The sequence below is a fragment of the Aotus nancymaae genome, unplaced genomic scaffold, assembly GCF_030222135.1.
Source record: "Aotus nancymaae isolate 86718 unplaced genomic scaffold, 86718_ANA_hifiasm-v0.15.2.pri h1tg000007l, whole genome shotgun sequence".
NCBI classification, from domain to species: Eukaryota; Metazoa; Chordata; class Mammalia; order Primates; family Aotidae; genus Aotus; species Aotus nancymaae.
This window is the reverse complement of record NW_026988418.1, coordinates 15,904,131-15,920,304: the sequence shown is the minus strand read 5'-3', so window position 1 is coordinate 15,920,304 and position 16,174 is coordinate 15,904,131. Positions and strand designations below refer to the sequence as shown.

Genomic DNA, 16,174 nt, shown 5'->3' with positions numbered 1-16,174 from the left:
CCTACTCAGAGAAGCCTTCTCTGGCTCCCATGTCTAAAGTTGGTCTCGCTCTCAGTTCCTTGCTTTTTTCCTTTGTAACATTTATTACAATTTATAATTGTTATGTTTACTGCCTTCATGAGGGCAAGGGACTGTGTGTAATATGCTAAGGAGTTTAAATTTTATTCTGAACTCTTCAAAAGCCTTTTATGTGTTTTAAACAAGATAATAACGTGATTTGGTTTATATTTTAAAAATTGTACTGGTGGGGAACCTACTCTAGGCTAGGTACATATTGCTAGATGCTGCAGATGCAAAGGTGAAAACATAGTCTGTGCCTCAGATTACAATCTAGTTAGGAGGCAGAGAAGCAAAGTAAAACCATTGATGTAGTGGAGATATCCATGAGTTCAGTGGAAGGAAAGAAGACGGAGCCTTGTGTGGGTTTGTGGTTTGGAGTATACATATGTTAGTGAATTTAGTTCAGTGATTAATCTTTGAGTGGGACTCCAGTTTTTTATCAGATTGACTTCAGAGATTCTACAAGATGATTATTGTATATTAGCTTTGTGTAATGTCTCAGTTATGTATCTCTTGATGGGTAGGTTGGAAGAACAAGCTAGTCAGTTGACCCATGAAGGTTTTTCTTTGTGACTTTGATACCATGTATATCTCTTACCTATATTTTATATGTGTATACCAATTTGTATACTTTCCTAAGGAAAATATAAGGAAATAGTATTTTTTTCTGTGTATAAATTTAATGTCTGTTTTTCATTAAAAATTTAAAAATTTTCCAGTTCTGATGATGATAACGGAGTGATTGCTTTCTTTTCTAGGTAAAATGAAGAATGATGAATCTAATAAAGAAAATTCTTCAGAGATGGACTATTTAGAAAATGCCACTGTGATAGATGAATCTACATTGACACCTGAGCAGAGGCTGGGGTTGAAACAAGCAGAAGAACGCTTAGAAAGAGATCACATCTTTCGACTTGAAAAAGTATGCTATATTGTTTTAGTTATTTGGAGGGAAATGTGTGTTTCATAACTTTTTTCCCCAAATACAGCTCTTTTTATTTTTATTTATTTATTTATTTATTTTTTTGAGACGGAGTTTCGCTCTTGTTACCCAGGCTGGAGTGCAATGGCGCGATCTCGGCTCACCGCAACCTCCGCCTCCTGGGTTCAGGCAATTCTCCTGCCTCAGCCTCCTGAGTAGCTGGGATTACAGGCACGCGCCACCATGCCCAGCTAATTTTTTTTGTATTAGTAGAGACGGGGTTTCACCATGTTGACCAGGATGGTCTCGATCTCTTGACCTCGTGATCCACCCGCCTCGGCCTCCCAAAGTGCTGGGATTACAGGCTTGAGCCACCGCGCCCGGCCACAGCTCTTTTTATTTTTCTTTTATTCATAAGACAGAGGTAGCATTCATCTTTCCTACTTCCCTCTTTTCTACCTTTCTTCTTTCCATCTCTCTTTTCTTCCTTGCCTCTTTTTTCAGCAGTTACTTATTATCTATGAGTATGACTTAATTCATTCATCCCAAGAGTTGGCAAACTATAGTCTACCCCTTGTTTTTGGATGTGTTAAAGTACATCTAACTCCCCCACTGTTTTTGGTAAACATTGTATTGGAAGATAGCCATGCCTGTTTGTTTACATATTGTCTGTGGCTGCTTTCATGCTACGATGGGAAATTTGAGTTGAGTAGTTGCCACAGAGCTTATATGCCTTGAAAAGCATACAATATTTATTCTTTGCCAAAGCATAAAATGTCTACCAAAATGTTACTTTGCCCCTTTACAGAAGAAACTTGCTGACCTCTGATATAGTCACTAATCAGATACTGAGCGCTTGTTTTGTGCCAGGTATTATGATAGGCACTGGGGATGTATTAGTGAAAATGGCAGTTTCTTCCCATTAGAAGTTAAAAGTTCATTCAGATTGGTGGAAATAAAATAGCAAATGCCATAATACACTAGACTTCTTCCTTTTTCTCTTTTCCTATATTTATTGAATATTTACTATGTATTAGGAACTATCATAGCCGTTGGTATCTTATTCTTGTGTATTAATTTCTTAACCTAGAAATACACATTCTTGGCCTCAATAAAAACACTGCTAGGTTTTGAAGGAAAGAATCACAAATCACAGCTGGGCCTGGTGGCTCACACCTGTAATCCCAGCATTTTGGGAGGCCGAGGCGGGCAGATCGCTAGAGGTCAGGAATTCGAAACCAGACTGACCAATGTGGTGAAACCCCATCTCTGCTAAAAATACAAAAATTGGCCCAGTGTGGTGTTCAGCACCTGTAAGTCCCATCTACTTTTGAGACTGAGGCAGGAGAATTGCTTGAACCCAGAAGACGGAGGTTGCAGTGAGCCAAGATTACGCCTCTGCACTCCCAGTCTGGACAACAGAGCAAGATTCCATCTCAAAAAAAAAAAAAATCACAAATCAAACTACTGACAGATAGATGCTTGGGTTATTTGTGAATATGCATACAAGGAAACAGATCATCCTTGATAAATAAGGAAAGAAATGGTATGATTTTGTATAGTTTAGAAAAATGAAATTATATCTAGATTGAAGAAGATAATCCTGGATTATTAATAGAACTTACAGCAGAGTAGTCCCCACATGAAAAGAGAAAGGAATATCAAGGAGTAGAGGACCATAATAGAAGAGAGAGTTTGGCTTGTATAGCTAGTTTTACAAGATCCTAGTTGAAAGGAAGTCTTTTTTGCAATTTGCTCTTTTACTTAGTTTTTTTTTTTTTTTTTTTTGAGGTGGAGTCTAGCTCTGTCACTCAGGCTGGAGTACAGTGGCACTGTCCCAGCTCACTGCAAGCTCCGCCTCCTGGGTTCAAGCAAATCTCTTGCCTCAGCCTCCCGAATAGTTGGGACTACAGGCGCCCGCCACAACACCCAGCTAATTTTTGTGTATTTAGTAGAGAAGTGGTTTCACCATATTGGCCAGGCTGGTCTCAAACTCCAACCTCAAATGATCCACCTACCCTGGCCTCCCAAAGTGCTGGGACTATAGACTTGAGCCACCATGCCTGGCCTTTTACTTAGTTCTGTCTTTACTTAGTCCTCACTTTTCCTCTGAAATGAGTAGTTATTTCTGGATGACATCTCAACTGACCTTGGATAAATCTCTATCACTGGAACCTGATTCTATCTCCTTATTTATAATAAAGATTGACCTCCTGGTAAAATAATTTAATTCTGCTCATTTTTATTTAGTACATAGCAGATCTTGTGCCAAAAAGTTTACTTGCGTTATCTTATTTAATCCTCATAACAGCCCTGTGTGTTAAGTGTTATAATTTTGTCCATTGTCAGAATTAATATTGAGTGCCTTTTTTTTTCTTCATTCCCATAGGCTGGGATTGAGTGCCTTTTATGTGCCGTGATCTAGTTCCTGACATTTTAAAAACATGATTGCTTTTCTAGGAGTTCACTAATTAGAGAAAAACACATAAGCAAATAATAGTGATAATAATGGTATGTTTTGAAAATGAGATTATAGACAGAGTGACCAACTTGAATCGTGAGTATAAAGGCATAAATTTGAAGAACGCTTTATAAAGTGACGTTGGGCCAGGCGTGGTGGCTCACGCCTATAATCCAGCACTTTGGAGGCCAAGGCGGGTGGATCACCTGAGGTTGGGAGTCCAAGACCAGCCTGACCAACATGGTGAAACCCCGTCTTTATAAAATAAATAAATAAATAAATAAAGTGACATTGGAGCTGAGTCTCAAAGAATGGCTAGAAATTGACCACTTAGGTAGGAGAAGGATAGTGTAGGTAAATTGCATGTATCCAGGAAATGTAAAAAAAATAAGCAGAGAACTGGTTAGGAATTTACATAGGAATGAAGCAGGAAACGTCAGTTCTTGAAAGAATGAAGAAGTTGGGATGGAATAGGTGGGTATTTGATGGTTGGTAGTAGGAAACAATAGTCTAGGGTGAAAATAAAGCTTAGAAGCATTGGAAAACATTTCGTTTGTTGTTGAATTTATATAGTCAGTTATGATGTAAAGTCACTGTGCTAGTACCAACATAGATATGTTTTTTCTTTCTGCCACCTCTTTATTTCTCAGTGCCCTCCAAACTTCTTATTTTCAATTCATTGTACTCTTTTTTCTTTTCTTTTCCTCTTTTTTTTTTGAGGCGGGGTGTTGCTCTGTCATCCAGGCTGGAGTGTAGCACGGTCTCAGCTCACTGCATCCTCTGCCTCCTGGGTTCAAGCGATTCTCCTGCCTCAGCCTCCTGAGTAGCTGGGAATTTAGCCGCCTACCACCATGCCCGGCTAATTTTTGTATTTTTAGTAGAGGCGGGGTTTTACCGTGTTGGTCAGTCTGGTCTCGAATTCCTGACTTTAAGTGATCTGCCCACCTCGGACTCCCAAAGTGATTACAGGTGTGAGCCACTGTGCCTAGCTTCATTTTTTTATTTTTTTAATTTTTTTAGACAGGATCTCTCACTCTGGTTTCCCAGGCTGGATTGCAGTGATCTAATCACAGCTCACTGCAGCCTCGACCTACCAGGCTCAGGTACCTCAGCCTCTCGAGTAGCTGGGACTACAGGCATGTGCCATCATGCCTTCTAGTTTTTTTTTATTTTATAAAAAAAAGAGATGGCGTTTCACAAGATTGCCCAGGCTGGCTTCAATCTCCTGACCTCAAGTGATCCACCTACCTCGGCCTCCCGATGTGTTGAGATTATAGGCGTGAGCCACAGTGCTCAGGCGAATTCATTGTACTCTTTTTTTTTTTTAAGACAGGGTCTCATTCTGTCTCCCAGGCTGGAGTGCAGTGGTGTGATCTCAGCCTCTACCTCCTGGGTTCAAGTGATTCTTATGCCTCAGCCTCCCAAGTAGCTGGGACTACAGACATGCACTACCACAGTCAGCTTGTACTCTTTTTTTTTTTTTTTTTTTTTTTTTTAGAGAGAGAGAGAGAATAGGAAGGAGGAAAAAGGAAGAGAAAGAGAGAGAGAGAATGGGGAGGAGGAAGAAGGAAAAGAAAGAGGGAGAGAGAATGGGAGTATTGCTTTCTTGCTCAGGCTAGAATGCAATTTAGTAACGGGTATTGAAAACCTCTTTTATACTGATAATTATACTTAATGATGTAGTCAGGAAGGAATAAGGGAAGAAGATAACAAACAAACAGCCAACCAATATTTAATTTAAACCTATGAAATGCTATGCGATTACTGAGGAGTGATTTACTTCCAATTATATAGTCACCTTTGGAATAGGTGTGAGGTGGTAATGTATGTTTTGTGTATTTGAAGTGGAGAGTTCTATAAATGTTTATTAAGTTTACTTGTTCCGGGTCTGAGTTCAAGTTCTGAATATCCTTGTTAATTTTCTATCTCGTTGATCTATAGAATCGTTAGCTCTTCTTGTTGCATTGATCCTTTTGCCATTATGTAATGTCATTCCCGGCCTCTTTTGATCTTTGTTGCTTTAAAGTCTACTTTATCAGAGGCGAGAATTGCATCTCCTGCTTTTTGTTTATTAGTTTATTTTTGCTCTCTGTTTGATTGGTAAATCTTCCTCCTTCTCTCTGAGTCTTTGTGTATTGTTGCATGTAAGATGGGCCCGGATGCAGCATACCGATGGGTTTTGGCTTTTTATCCAATTAAAATATATATAAGTTTAATACCGGCGTTTGATGCTAGCTGGCTGTTTTGCCCATTAGTTGATGTAAATTTTTTATTGTGTTAAAGTTCTTTGCTTTTTGATGTATTTTTGGAAAGGCTGATATTGGTTGTTCCTTTATATGTATAGTGCTTCTTTCAGAAGCTCTTGTAAAGCAGGCCTGGTGGTGGTGAACTCTCTAAGTACTTGTTTGTTCACAAAAGATTTAATTTTTCCTTCGCTCATAAAGCTTAGTTTGGCTGGATAGGAAATTCTGGGTTGAAAGTTCTTTTCTTTAAGGATGTTAAATATTGGTCCCCGCTCTTTTCTGGCTTGTAGGGTTTCTGCTGAGAGATCTGCTGTAAGTCTGATAGGTTTCCCTTTATGGGTAACCTGACCTTTCTCTCTGGCTGCCCTTAGTATTTTCTCCTTCGTTTCAACCCTAATAAATCTGGCGATTATGTGCCTTGGGGTTGGTCTTCTTGAAGAATATCTTTGTGGTGTTCTCTGTATTACCTGGAGTTGAATATTACCCTGCCTTGCCAGGTTGGGAAAATTTTCCTGAATGATATCCTGAAGAGTATTTTCCAACTTGGATTCATTCTCTTCATCACATTCAGGTACACCTATCAAACGTAAATTAGGTCTTTTCACATAGTCCCATATTTCCTGGAGACTTTGCTCATTCCTTTTCATCCTTTTTTCTGCATTCTTGTCTTCTCGTTTCATTTCACTGAGCTGGTCCTCGACTTCTGATATCCTTCCTTCTGCTTGATCAATTCGACTGTTTAAACTTGTGCATGCTTCGCGAAGTTCTCGTGTTGTGTTTTTCAGCTCCATCAATTCACTTATATTCCTCTCTAAATTGTCCATTCTCGTTAACATTTCGTCAAACCTTTTTTCAAGGTTCTTAGTTTCTTTGCATTGGGTTAGAACAAGTTCTTTTAATTCACAGAAGCTTCTTATCACCCACGTTTTGAAACCTGCTTCTGTTATTGGAACACAGGTGTAATCTATTAAGCCTTGTTCCGTTACTGATGAGGAATTGCAATCCCCTGTAGAGGGAGAGGCATTCTGATTTTGAGTATTCTCTACCTTCTTACACTGGTTTCTTCCCTTCATTATATATTTGTCCGTCTGTCGTCTTTATAATTACCGACTTTCTAACTGGGTCTCTGACGTCCAACTTGTTGATTCCCTGCGCCGAAATCTGAGCAATCCACTGAGCCGGCCAAAACAGCGGTGTTAAGATTGATGGTGCTTTTCTGCCCGGGAATCTCCGGACTCTGCACCAAGAACTGGCGTGCTAAGGCACCAGCAAAACCGCCACGCCGGCCACAAGAGTCGCCCTGGCGACCCGTGGATCTCCTCCACTGGGAATCTCCTGGTCCGTGAGCAACTAATTTTCGTCTGAAAGTGTGGCGTCCTCTCGTTCTTTGCGCTTTCACTGGGAGGTACGTGCCTGAGCTGCTAATCATCAGCCATCTTGGATCTCTCAATTCAGCTTGTACTCTTAATGAAGATTTTTCTTTGCCAAATTTAGGTACTCATTAAGAATATTCCCAGGTTTTTTTTTTAATATCTTCAGGTCCTTTGGTTCATAGTGTTTCCATAGATTATCTAATTGAAGAATAAAGATGTAGACTGTAGATGTTTGCTCTGTACCAAAGAAGAAATTCGTCTAAACCGTTAGATCAGAAGGATAAATTTTCTTATGGTTGAATGTTACATATTGAGTTGGAAATACCCAGAAATCTTTGTTCTAGCTTGTTTGTAGAAAGTTAAAGATTTACTAGTCAGTTTACTTAATAGTAAAATAAAACTATAATAAAAGAAATGTTTAAATACTTTTCTTATGTTTCGTCTGTGAAGCTAGAAAGTTTATGATGAGGAGAGCAGTTTTGTCTGATTAGATATCGTGCCTAATACATGCCTTGCACGAAGCAGTTGGTTGGTAATTACAGAGTGTGCACAGTGGTCAAGTGCATGGATTTTGGAGTCATTGGGTCTAGCTCTGCCACTTTTTGGTTGGATAACTTAGGGTAAATTATTTAAATTCTTTAAACATCAGTTTACTCATCAGTTAAATGGGGTTGGTAACAACACCTAGCTCATAGGACTATTATGAGGATTAAAGAAGTTGATACAAGTAAAGTTTTTAGCACAAGACCTGGTATATAGTAAGAAATAAATATAAGCTACTTGTCAAACTGAATTATTTTACCAGGTAGGACAGTTTTTATTATTATAAATAAGGAGATAGAATTAGACTGCAGTGATAGATCTTTATCCAAGGTCAGTTGAGACGTCATCTGAGGCCTTCTGACTCTCCATTCAGTGTAATACCAATATTTTTTTCTTTTGAGACAGAGTTTTGCTCTTTTTGCCCAGGCTGGATTGCAATGGTGCTATCTTGTCTCACTGCAACCTCTGCCTCTCAGGTTCAAGTGACTCTCCTTCCTCAGCCTCCCAAGTAGCTGGGGTTATAGGCATGCACCACCAGGCCCAGCTAATGTTGTATTTTTTTTTTTTAGTAGAGGCAGGGTGGTCTCCACGTTGGTCAGGCTGGTCTTGAACTCCCAACCTCAGGTGATCTGCCCACTTTGGCCTTCCAAAGTTCTGGGATTACAGGTGTGAGCTGTCATGCTGTCCTAATACCAAGATTTTCTTGGTAGACATGTCTTTTGGTCTGCTAACATTTTACAATTGAAAGATTCATATGATTGATTTTATGACTTCCTTAGTGACCGTATCAGTACACAGGGCTTTAGGTATTCAGTATATAAGCCTTTTTATTTTTAGTTTTTTTTAGTTTTTAACGAAATTTCTTCTCACAGCTTTTTTTTTTTTTTTTTTTTTTTTTTTTTGGTGAGACGGAGTGTCGCTCTTGTCGCACAGGCTGGAGTGCAGTGGCGCAGTCTCAGCTCGCTGCAACCTCTGCTTCCGGGGTTCAATCGATTCTCTTGCCTTAGCCTCTCAAGTAGGGATTACAGGCGCCCGCCACCACGCCCAGCTAATTTTTCAATTTTTTGTAGAGATGGGGTTTCACCATGTTGGCCAGGCTGATCTCGAACTCCTGTCCCCAGGTGATCTGCCCGCTTCAGCCTCCCAAAGTGCTGGGATTACAGGCATGAGCCACCACGCCCAGCTTCTGTATATATGCTTTCAATTCCTGAAAGCAACTCTTTTTACCACCTTCACCACTCTCATCTTGAACTAAGCCAGCGTAATCTCTTTTTTTTTGTTATCAGCATTATGCTGATAACTGCAATACCTTTTTCTGCTTCTGTTCTTAATATAGAAAGCAAATGATTCTTTTAAAATATAAATTAGATCTTGTAATTCTCTGCTCAAAAACCTCCTATGGCTTTCCCTCATACTAGGATAAAAGCCAAAGTCTTCACAAGGGATCTTGTGGTCTGGTCCATAGTAGCTTTCTGTTCCACTTATACTTACTTTCTTGTAGTTTCTCAAATATTTTAGGTACCTTCCTGCCTCAGGGTCTTGGCATTCACTTTTACCTCTGCTTGACATGTGTCTTTTCAAATATCCACACAGCTTAATTCTTTACTCCCTTAAAGTTACTTTATCAATAAGGTCTTAGTGATGTCTCAACTTTTAAAAAGCAGTAACTCCTTCTACTCTGTGCATATTTGTGCATTTGTTTATTACCTGTCTTCTTACACTATAATGTAAATTCATACAGACAGGGATTTCTATTTTGTTTACTGCTGTTATCCCCAGCTCCTAGAAAAGTATTTGCTGTGTAATATGAGCTCAGAAGATATTTGGTAAGTAAAGTAGTAGTTGCTTTGAAACGAAGAGGTAGTGTTTTCTTTGAGGACTTAATTCATTCTCCAACAGGAACTGATTTGACAGAATTTTTATGCTAAAGAATTGAAATAACTAGATTGAGCCAACTTTTCTTATTTACTTGTTGCCTTGGGCAAGTTACTTAATCCCTGAGATTGAGTTTGCCAATAAAATGGAGAATCCTTGTAGGGTTGTTGTAAGGTTAATAGATAACTCTATAAATGATGGTTGTGTTTTTATTTTTAGTCTATAGCAGGACAGTTGCTAAATTTGGAATGAGTTTCTCATTTAAAAGAAATCATATGTAATTTTCTGAGTTAAAAATCGTTTTGTCAGAAGCTAAAGCCTGTTGAATATTGTAAATCAATCTGAAATAAAACTAAGCATTGCTGAAATTTCAGTGTAAGGCATTAGAAACTTTAAAAATTGCACATGTATTTACTGTGTTTTTGTAATTTTTTTATTGTGTAGTCCTCTGTGTAGAATGTTGGCTTCAGATTCAGATGTACAGGAATTTAAATTAAGTGTCTTCCACTTAATACTGCTGTATCCTTATAAAAGGTACTGGCTGTATGGGCTTCTTTTTTCACATCTATAAGATGAAAATCTAATCAGATGATTAGGGGAATTAAAATAACAAAGTGTACATCAAATACCTAGCATAGTACCTGGCACATAACAGGTACTCAGTAATTACTATGTTTTATCAGTATTTTGAGAATACATATACGATGTATTAGTGAAGTTCTGTGACTGATACTTTAGTGTGTCAGAATTGTTATTCTCTTCAGTAGTGACCTCAAGAGGTTATTCCCATGATACTGTGATTGGAGTGTTTTTGAAACTCAACTTTTGAAATTTCTTCCATATATTTGTGGCCCATTCTTTTGAAATCCCCAATTCGAGGACAGATTTAATTTTTTTAATAGTAATCAAAATGGCTGCAAGTTAAGTTTGAAATCAATTTGGGGACAACATTGGACTAAGACTAAATAGCAAGACCACTTTTCTTTTTTTTCTTTTTGAGATGAAGTCTTGCTCTGTTGCCTAGGATTGAGTGCAGTGATTCGATCTCAGCTCGCTGCTACAGCCTCCGCCTCACAGGCTAAAACAATTCCTCTGCCTGAGCCTACAGAGTAGCTGGGATTACAGGCATGCACTACTATGCCCAGCTAATTTTTATATTTTTAGTAGAGATGGGGTTTTGTGTTGGCCAGGCTGGCCTTGAACTCCTGACCTCAGGTGATCTGTCCACCTTGGCCTCCCAAAGTGCTGGAATTACAGTCCGCCAGGCTGGAGTGCAATGGTGCGATCTTGGCTTACTGCAACCTCTGCCTCCTGGGCTCAAGGGATTCTCATGTCTCAGCCTCCCAAGTAGCTGGGATTACAGGCATGTGCCACCATGCGTGGCTAAATTTTGTATTTTTAGTAGAGACTGGGTTTCTCCATGTGGTCCAGGTTGGTCTCCAACTCCTGAGCTCAAGTGATCTGCCAGCCTTGTCCTCCCAAAGTGCTGGGATTACAGCCATAGCCACCACACCTGGCCTGACTGCTTTTCTTAGTTGGATTCTACAGATGATACTAGATGAATATTAAACATAACTTAGCATTAACATGATATTGTTAGAAATTGTATTGAAGTTAGTATGTAATTTCCTATGATGACTATTTTGAAAAAGGACTACTGTCTCTTGGGTACGTACATTTATTAAAAACTATTACTTTAGAATAAGGAAAAGATAAAGAAAAAACCTTCAGTGTTTATTTCTGTCTATTTACATAATAGTATTATTTGCTTATATAGTCAATAGTTTACTCCTCTGTTTTCTTAATAAAATACATTTTTTAAAATTGTCTCTTCAGCGATCACCAGAATATACCAATTGCCGGTATCTGTGCAAACTTTGCTTAATACACATTGAAAATATCCAGGGAGCTCATAAACATATAAAGGAGAAACGACATAAGAAAAATATTCTGGTAAGTTCTTTTTGAAAAATGCTTTTATTTATTTTTCAAATTGTAAAACCATATCAAATATTTTTTGTGAAACTAAAAATGAAATATTTTTCCAAACTTACATTAGTAACTGATGATTGCTTTCCTTATCTGAGGTAATCAGAAAGGAACCTTCTTGAGACCAGTTTGTTCACCCTGTAGAATGTTGATTTCCTAAGTTGAGAGTGATCAGGTACAATCTGTCTATCCAACTGATGTTTATTGATTTCTTGTGTGCTAGTTCTAGGCAGTGTGAATAAGATAGTTGTGGTTCTTGACCTAAGATTTTCTAAGATTGATAAGGGCATGCATTGAATAAAGGTTTAAATATAATGAGTCTTGTTAAAGGGGAAAGATTGTGCTAAGGAAGTATACGAGAATATTTTACTTGATCTAGAACAGGGGAGGTTTCTCTGAGAAAGTGACATTTGAATTGAACCTTAAAGTAGTAGTTTAAATGGCAAAAAGGTGAGTGGCCTAGAAGGTTAAGTGGGAGAATATTTTACCCAAAAAGTAGCGTGAATTAAAAGTCTTTAGGCAGGAAAAGACATGGTATATGAATAATTGAAAGTCTAGTATGATTGGAACAAAAAGAGTGAGTGGGGAAATGGTATGATACAAAGCTGGAGAAGTGCAGACCATTAAGAACCTTATAAGCTTTGGGAATTTGTAATTTTTCAGGTATTTCCATAAAAATATCCTATAGACATAGATATGAATAAAATCGTTTTAAAAATATATTTGTAAATTAGCTATGTAATTTTTTCTTTTTAAAGTTGCAACAACTTTGTAACCTCTTATATCTAAGTCTTAGCTCATATAGCTTCTTTCAGAAATATTCTGCCTGGCCCTCTCAGCAAGTCTGGGTTGGATACTCCTCTGTGCTCCCATAACAACTTTCACATCCTTGATCAGAAAGCCTAACACACTGTATTCTGGCTGTCTGCTTTCTCTTCCTTTCTAGACTTCAGTATGCAGTATTCTAGAAGGCATATTTAATGACTTATTTTTGTTTGTGAATTGCTTAGGTCAGTGTTTGACACAGTGCTCAACATAGTTTTCTTGAAAAAAAATGGATGAACTGAAGCAAATAGAACAGGGAGAAGGCAGTAGTTTAGATGATAATAATTAGGAATTTCCCAGAAATGTCAGAAGATGCCTATTATTGGTCCAGGAAGCTCAGGATTGCAAGCAAGGAACTTTTTTTTTGGAGATAGTCTCACTCTGTTGTTTAGGCTGGAGTGCAATGGCGCGATCTCTGCTCACTGCATCCGCCTCCCAGGTTGAAGCGATTCTCCTGCCTCGGCCTCCCAGCTAGCTGGGATAACAGGCACGTGCCACCATGCCTGGCTGATTTTTGTGTTTTTAATAGAGAGAGACAGGGTTTCACCTGGGCAAGCAAGAAGCTTAAAAAGAAAATCATACCTGGGCTGGGCATGATGGCTCAGGTCTGTAATCTCAGCACTTTGGGAGGCCAAGGCAGGCAGATTACTTGAGTCCAGGAGTTTGAGACCAGCCTGGGCAACGTGGTGAAACACTGTTTCTACTAAAAATACATAATAATTAGGGGCATTTCTACTAAAAATACATAAAAATTATCTGGGCATGTGCCTGTAATCCCAGCTTCTTGGGAGGGTGAGGTATGAGAATTGCTTCAACCCACGAGGTGGAGGCTGCAGTGAGCCAAGATCACACCACTTCACTTTAGCCTGGGCGAGAGAGTGAGACTGTAGTTCAAAAAAAAAAAAAAAATTATAGCTATACACATTACAGCTATATACCTTATCCTAAATGCTTGGGACCAAAGTATTTTGGATTTTTTCAGATTTTGGAATATTTGCATTATACCTCAATGAGCATTTCCTTTGAGCATCATGTTGGTGTTCAAAAAGTTTCAGATTTTAGAGCATTTCACATTTTGGATTTTCAGATTAGGGATGCTCAGCCCATATAGGGAATCTTTAGAACATTACAGAACATTTACAGAAAAGAAAGCAAACTTGAATGCAGCCATATAGGACTTCTGCTTTTGGTGAAGTTAGAGTAACAGTGGATTTACTTGTCCCTTGAAATGACAAAACAAAACAAAACAAAAACAAAAAAAACAAATATGAAGCAGTGGTTTTCAGGCAACAAAGGACAGTCAATGAATGAAAAACCAATGATGTGAGCCCAATGTTTGCTGTAGCTTGAGAGAGTTTTTAGGTTGTACTACAGGGAAGGGAACCCAGTGGACTCTCACAGTTGGAGAGAGGGACTTTAGAGTCCACTAAGTCCAAGGTAGCTAGAATTCACAGGACAGTGTAACTAAAATGAGAAAATGGCACAAAAAGAAATCCAGAGATCTGTGGATGGTCCTCTTAAAGCTACAGTATGGTCCAGTAATTTCACTTCTGGGTATATACTTAAAAGAATTGAAAGCAGGGTTTTAAAGAGATATTTATACACCCAGGTTCATAGCAACATTATTCACAGTAGCTAGTATGTGGAACAATTCCGATATCCATTGATGGATGAACAGATAAGCAAAATGTGCTGTATTCTTACAATGGAATATTAGCCTTAAAAAGGATTGAAATTCTGAAATATGCTACAACATGGATAAACCTTGAGAAATTATGCTAAGTGAAATAAGCCAGTTACAAAATGAAAAATAGTGTATGATTCCACTTATATGAAGTTTGTAGAGTAGTCAGAATCAGACAGAATAGTGGTTGCCATAGGCTTGGAGAAGGGGAAAATGGGGAGTTATTGCTTGATAGATGTAGAGTTTTGGTTTCACATGTGTATTCTGTGTTAGAGAATTTGGATTTTATTTTGAGCATTATGGAGTTAATAACATGTTTGTTTTTTTTCGGAACGGAGTCTTGCTCTGTCGCCCAGGCTGAAGTGCAGTGGTGTAATCTCAGCTTGCTGCAACCTCCGCTTCCTGAGTTCAAGCAGTTCTCCTGCCTTAGCCTCCCAAGTAGCTGGGATTACAGGTGCGTGCCACCACACCTGGCTAATTTTTGCATTTTTAGTAGAGACAGGGTTTCACCATGTTGGCCAGGCTGGTCTTGGACTCCTGACTTCATGATCCACCCGCCTTGGCCTCCCAAAGTGTTGGGATTACAGGCATGAACCACCACGCCCGGACGTAACGTGTATTTCTGCAAGGTCACTCAACCTGGCCTCAGAAAGAAGCCTGAGAAGGGTCTGTTTGGGAACACCAGTTAGCCTTTCATAATGATCTAGTTAAGCTATGATGAATACTGACCTGACGTAGTGGTTAGTGAGAATGGAGTTGAGCTTTAAGAGAGATTCAGGATGTAGAATTTTGGGAGTAGAGGCCTAGGATGTTTTGATTTGAGATGTTATCATAGATTGTGGTGTGGTTTACTTAGTGGAAATAAAAAAGAAAAATGTTTCATAACATTCTGAGTTTGAGACACTTATGGAACATTTCAAGCAGAGATGTCCCACGGTCATTTGAATATAAGGATCTGAACTTATATTAGCAGTTGGAGATTCAGGTTTGGTAAACTTCAGCAGTTGAAGTCATAGATGTGGATGTCACCAAAGGAGTAAAGAGAGAAGGTCAAGGAATACGGACATTTAAGGGACTAGTAGATCTAGGAATACAAACATTTAAAGGACTAGTAGAGGAAGCGCAGTGAATAGATTGGTGAATGAGGAGAGTAATAGGAAAAATAGAAAGAGGAAAGTGTTAGAGAAGCTAAAAGAAAAGAGAGTTTAAAGATAGTAGTTGAAAGTGAGATAATACAGATAAAAGTAATCTAAAAGCTTAAAGACGTCTGATTTGGTGTCTGTAGTCTCAGCTACTCAAGATGCTGAAGTGGGAGGATCACTTGAGCCCAGGAGTTTGGGCAACATAGCAAAACTGTGTCAATTAAAAAATAAATAAAAATGTAAAATGTCAGATTTGGCAGCTAATGAGGTTTTGATAATATTGGAAGAAGAGTTTCTGTTTTAGAACTAAAAAAGACATAGTTTTGAGTGAGGAGGGATGAGGAAATAAAAGGAGAATTGACTCAACTTTCAGGAAACTTAATTGTGCAGAAAAGAAAGGAAGATTGGTAGTAACAATAGTGACACACAATTTTTTTTCTTTTAATTTGGCAGAGTAAAATTCTCATCACAGTTTTAATTTAAATATTAATTTAATTAATCTTTCTCTCTCTTGACTGTAAAGATGGCAAGAATTATATGCATTCTTTTTTCCTCATTATAAGTCCATTGCTTAGCACTGTACCTGGCATATAGTTGTTCCATAAATATTTGTTGATTAATGAGTTAAATGGAGTGGAAAGAGCATATGCTTTGGAGTTAGAACTAGATTTTATTCTCAGTTACACCTCGTAGTTGTAGGAAGATATTTAACATCTGTAAGCCTTAGTTTTCTTATGTATAAAATGGTTTTGGTTGTATCTACCTGGGGAGGGATATTGTGAGAATTAAATGACGTAACACCTGTAAAGCGCTTGGCAAAATGCCAAGTCCATAGTAGGTACTCAATAAATGGTAGTTGTTGGCCTGGTGTGGTGGCTCATGCCTGTAATCCCAACACTTTGGGAGGCCGAGGCAGGTGGATCACCTGAGGTCAGCAGTTTGAGACCAACCTGACCAACATGGAGAAACCCTGTCTCTACTAAAAATACAAAATCAGCAGGGTATGGTGGCATATGCCTGTAATCCCCCAGCTACTTGGGAAACTGAGGCAGGAGAA

General features: G+C 38.6%; 1 protein-coding gene across 7 annotated transcripts in view; it reads left to right on the top strand.

Moving 5' to 3' along the window:
• TUT4 (terminal uridylyl transferase 4) overlaps positions 1 to 16,174 on the top strand; it is a 135,648-nt gene that overhangs the window by 37,840 nt on the left and 81,634 nt on the right. For all 7 annotated transcript variants that reach the window (XM_064372359.1, XM_064372358.1, XM_064372361.1 and 4 more), the window contains exons 3-4: positions 819 to 982; positions 11,314 to 11,430. In XM_064372359.1, the coding sequence (XP_064228429.1) occupies positions 819 to 982; positions 11,314 to 11,430 (281 nt within the window). The remainder of the gene's footprint in view (positions 1 to 818; positions 983 to 11,313; positions 11,431 to 16,174) is intronic.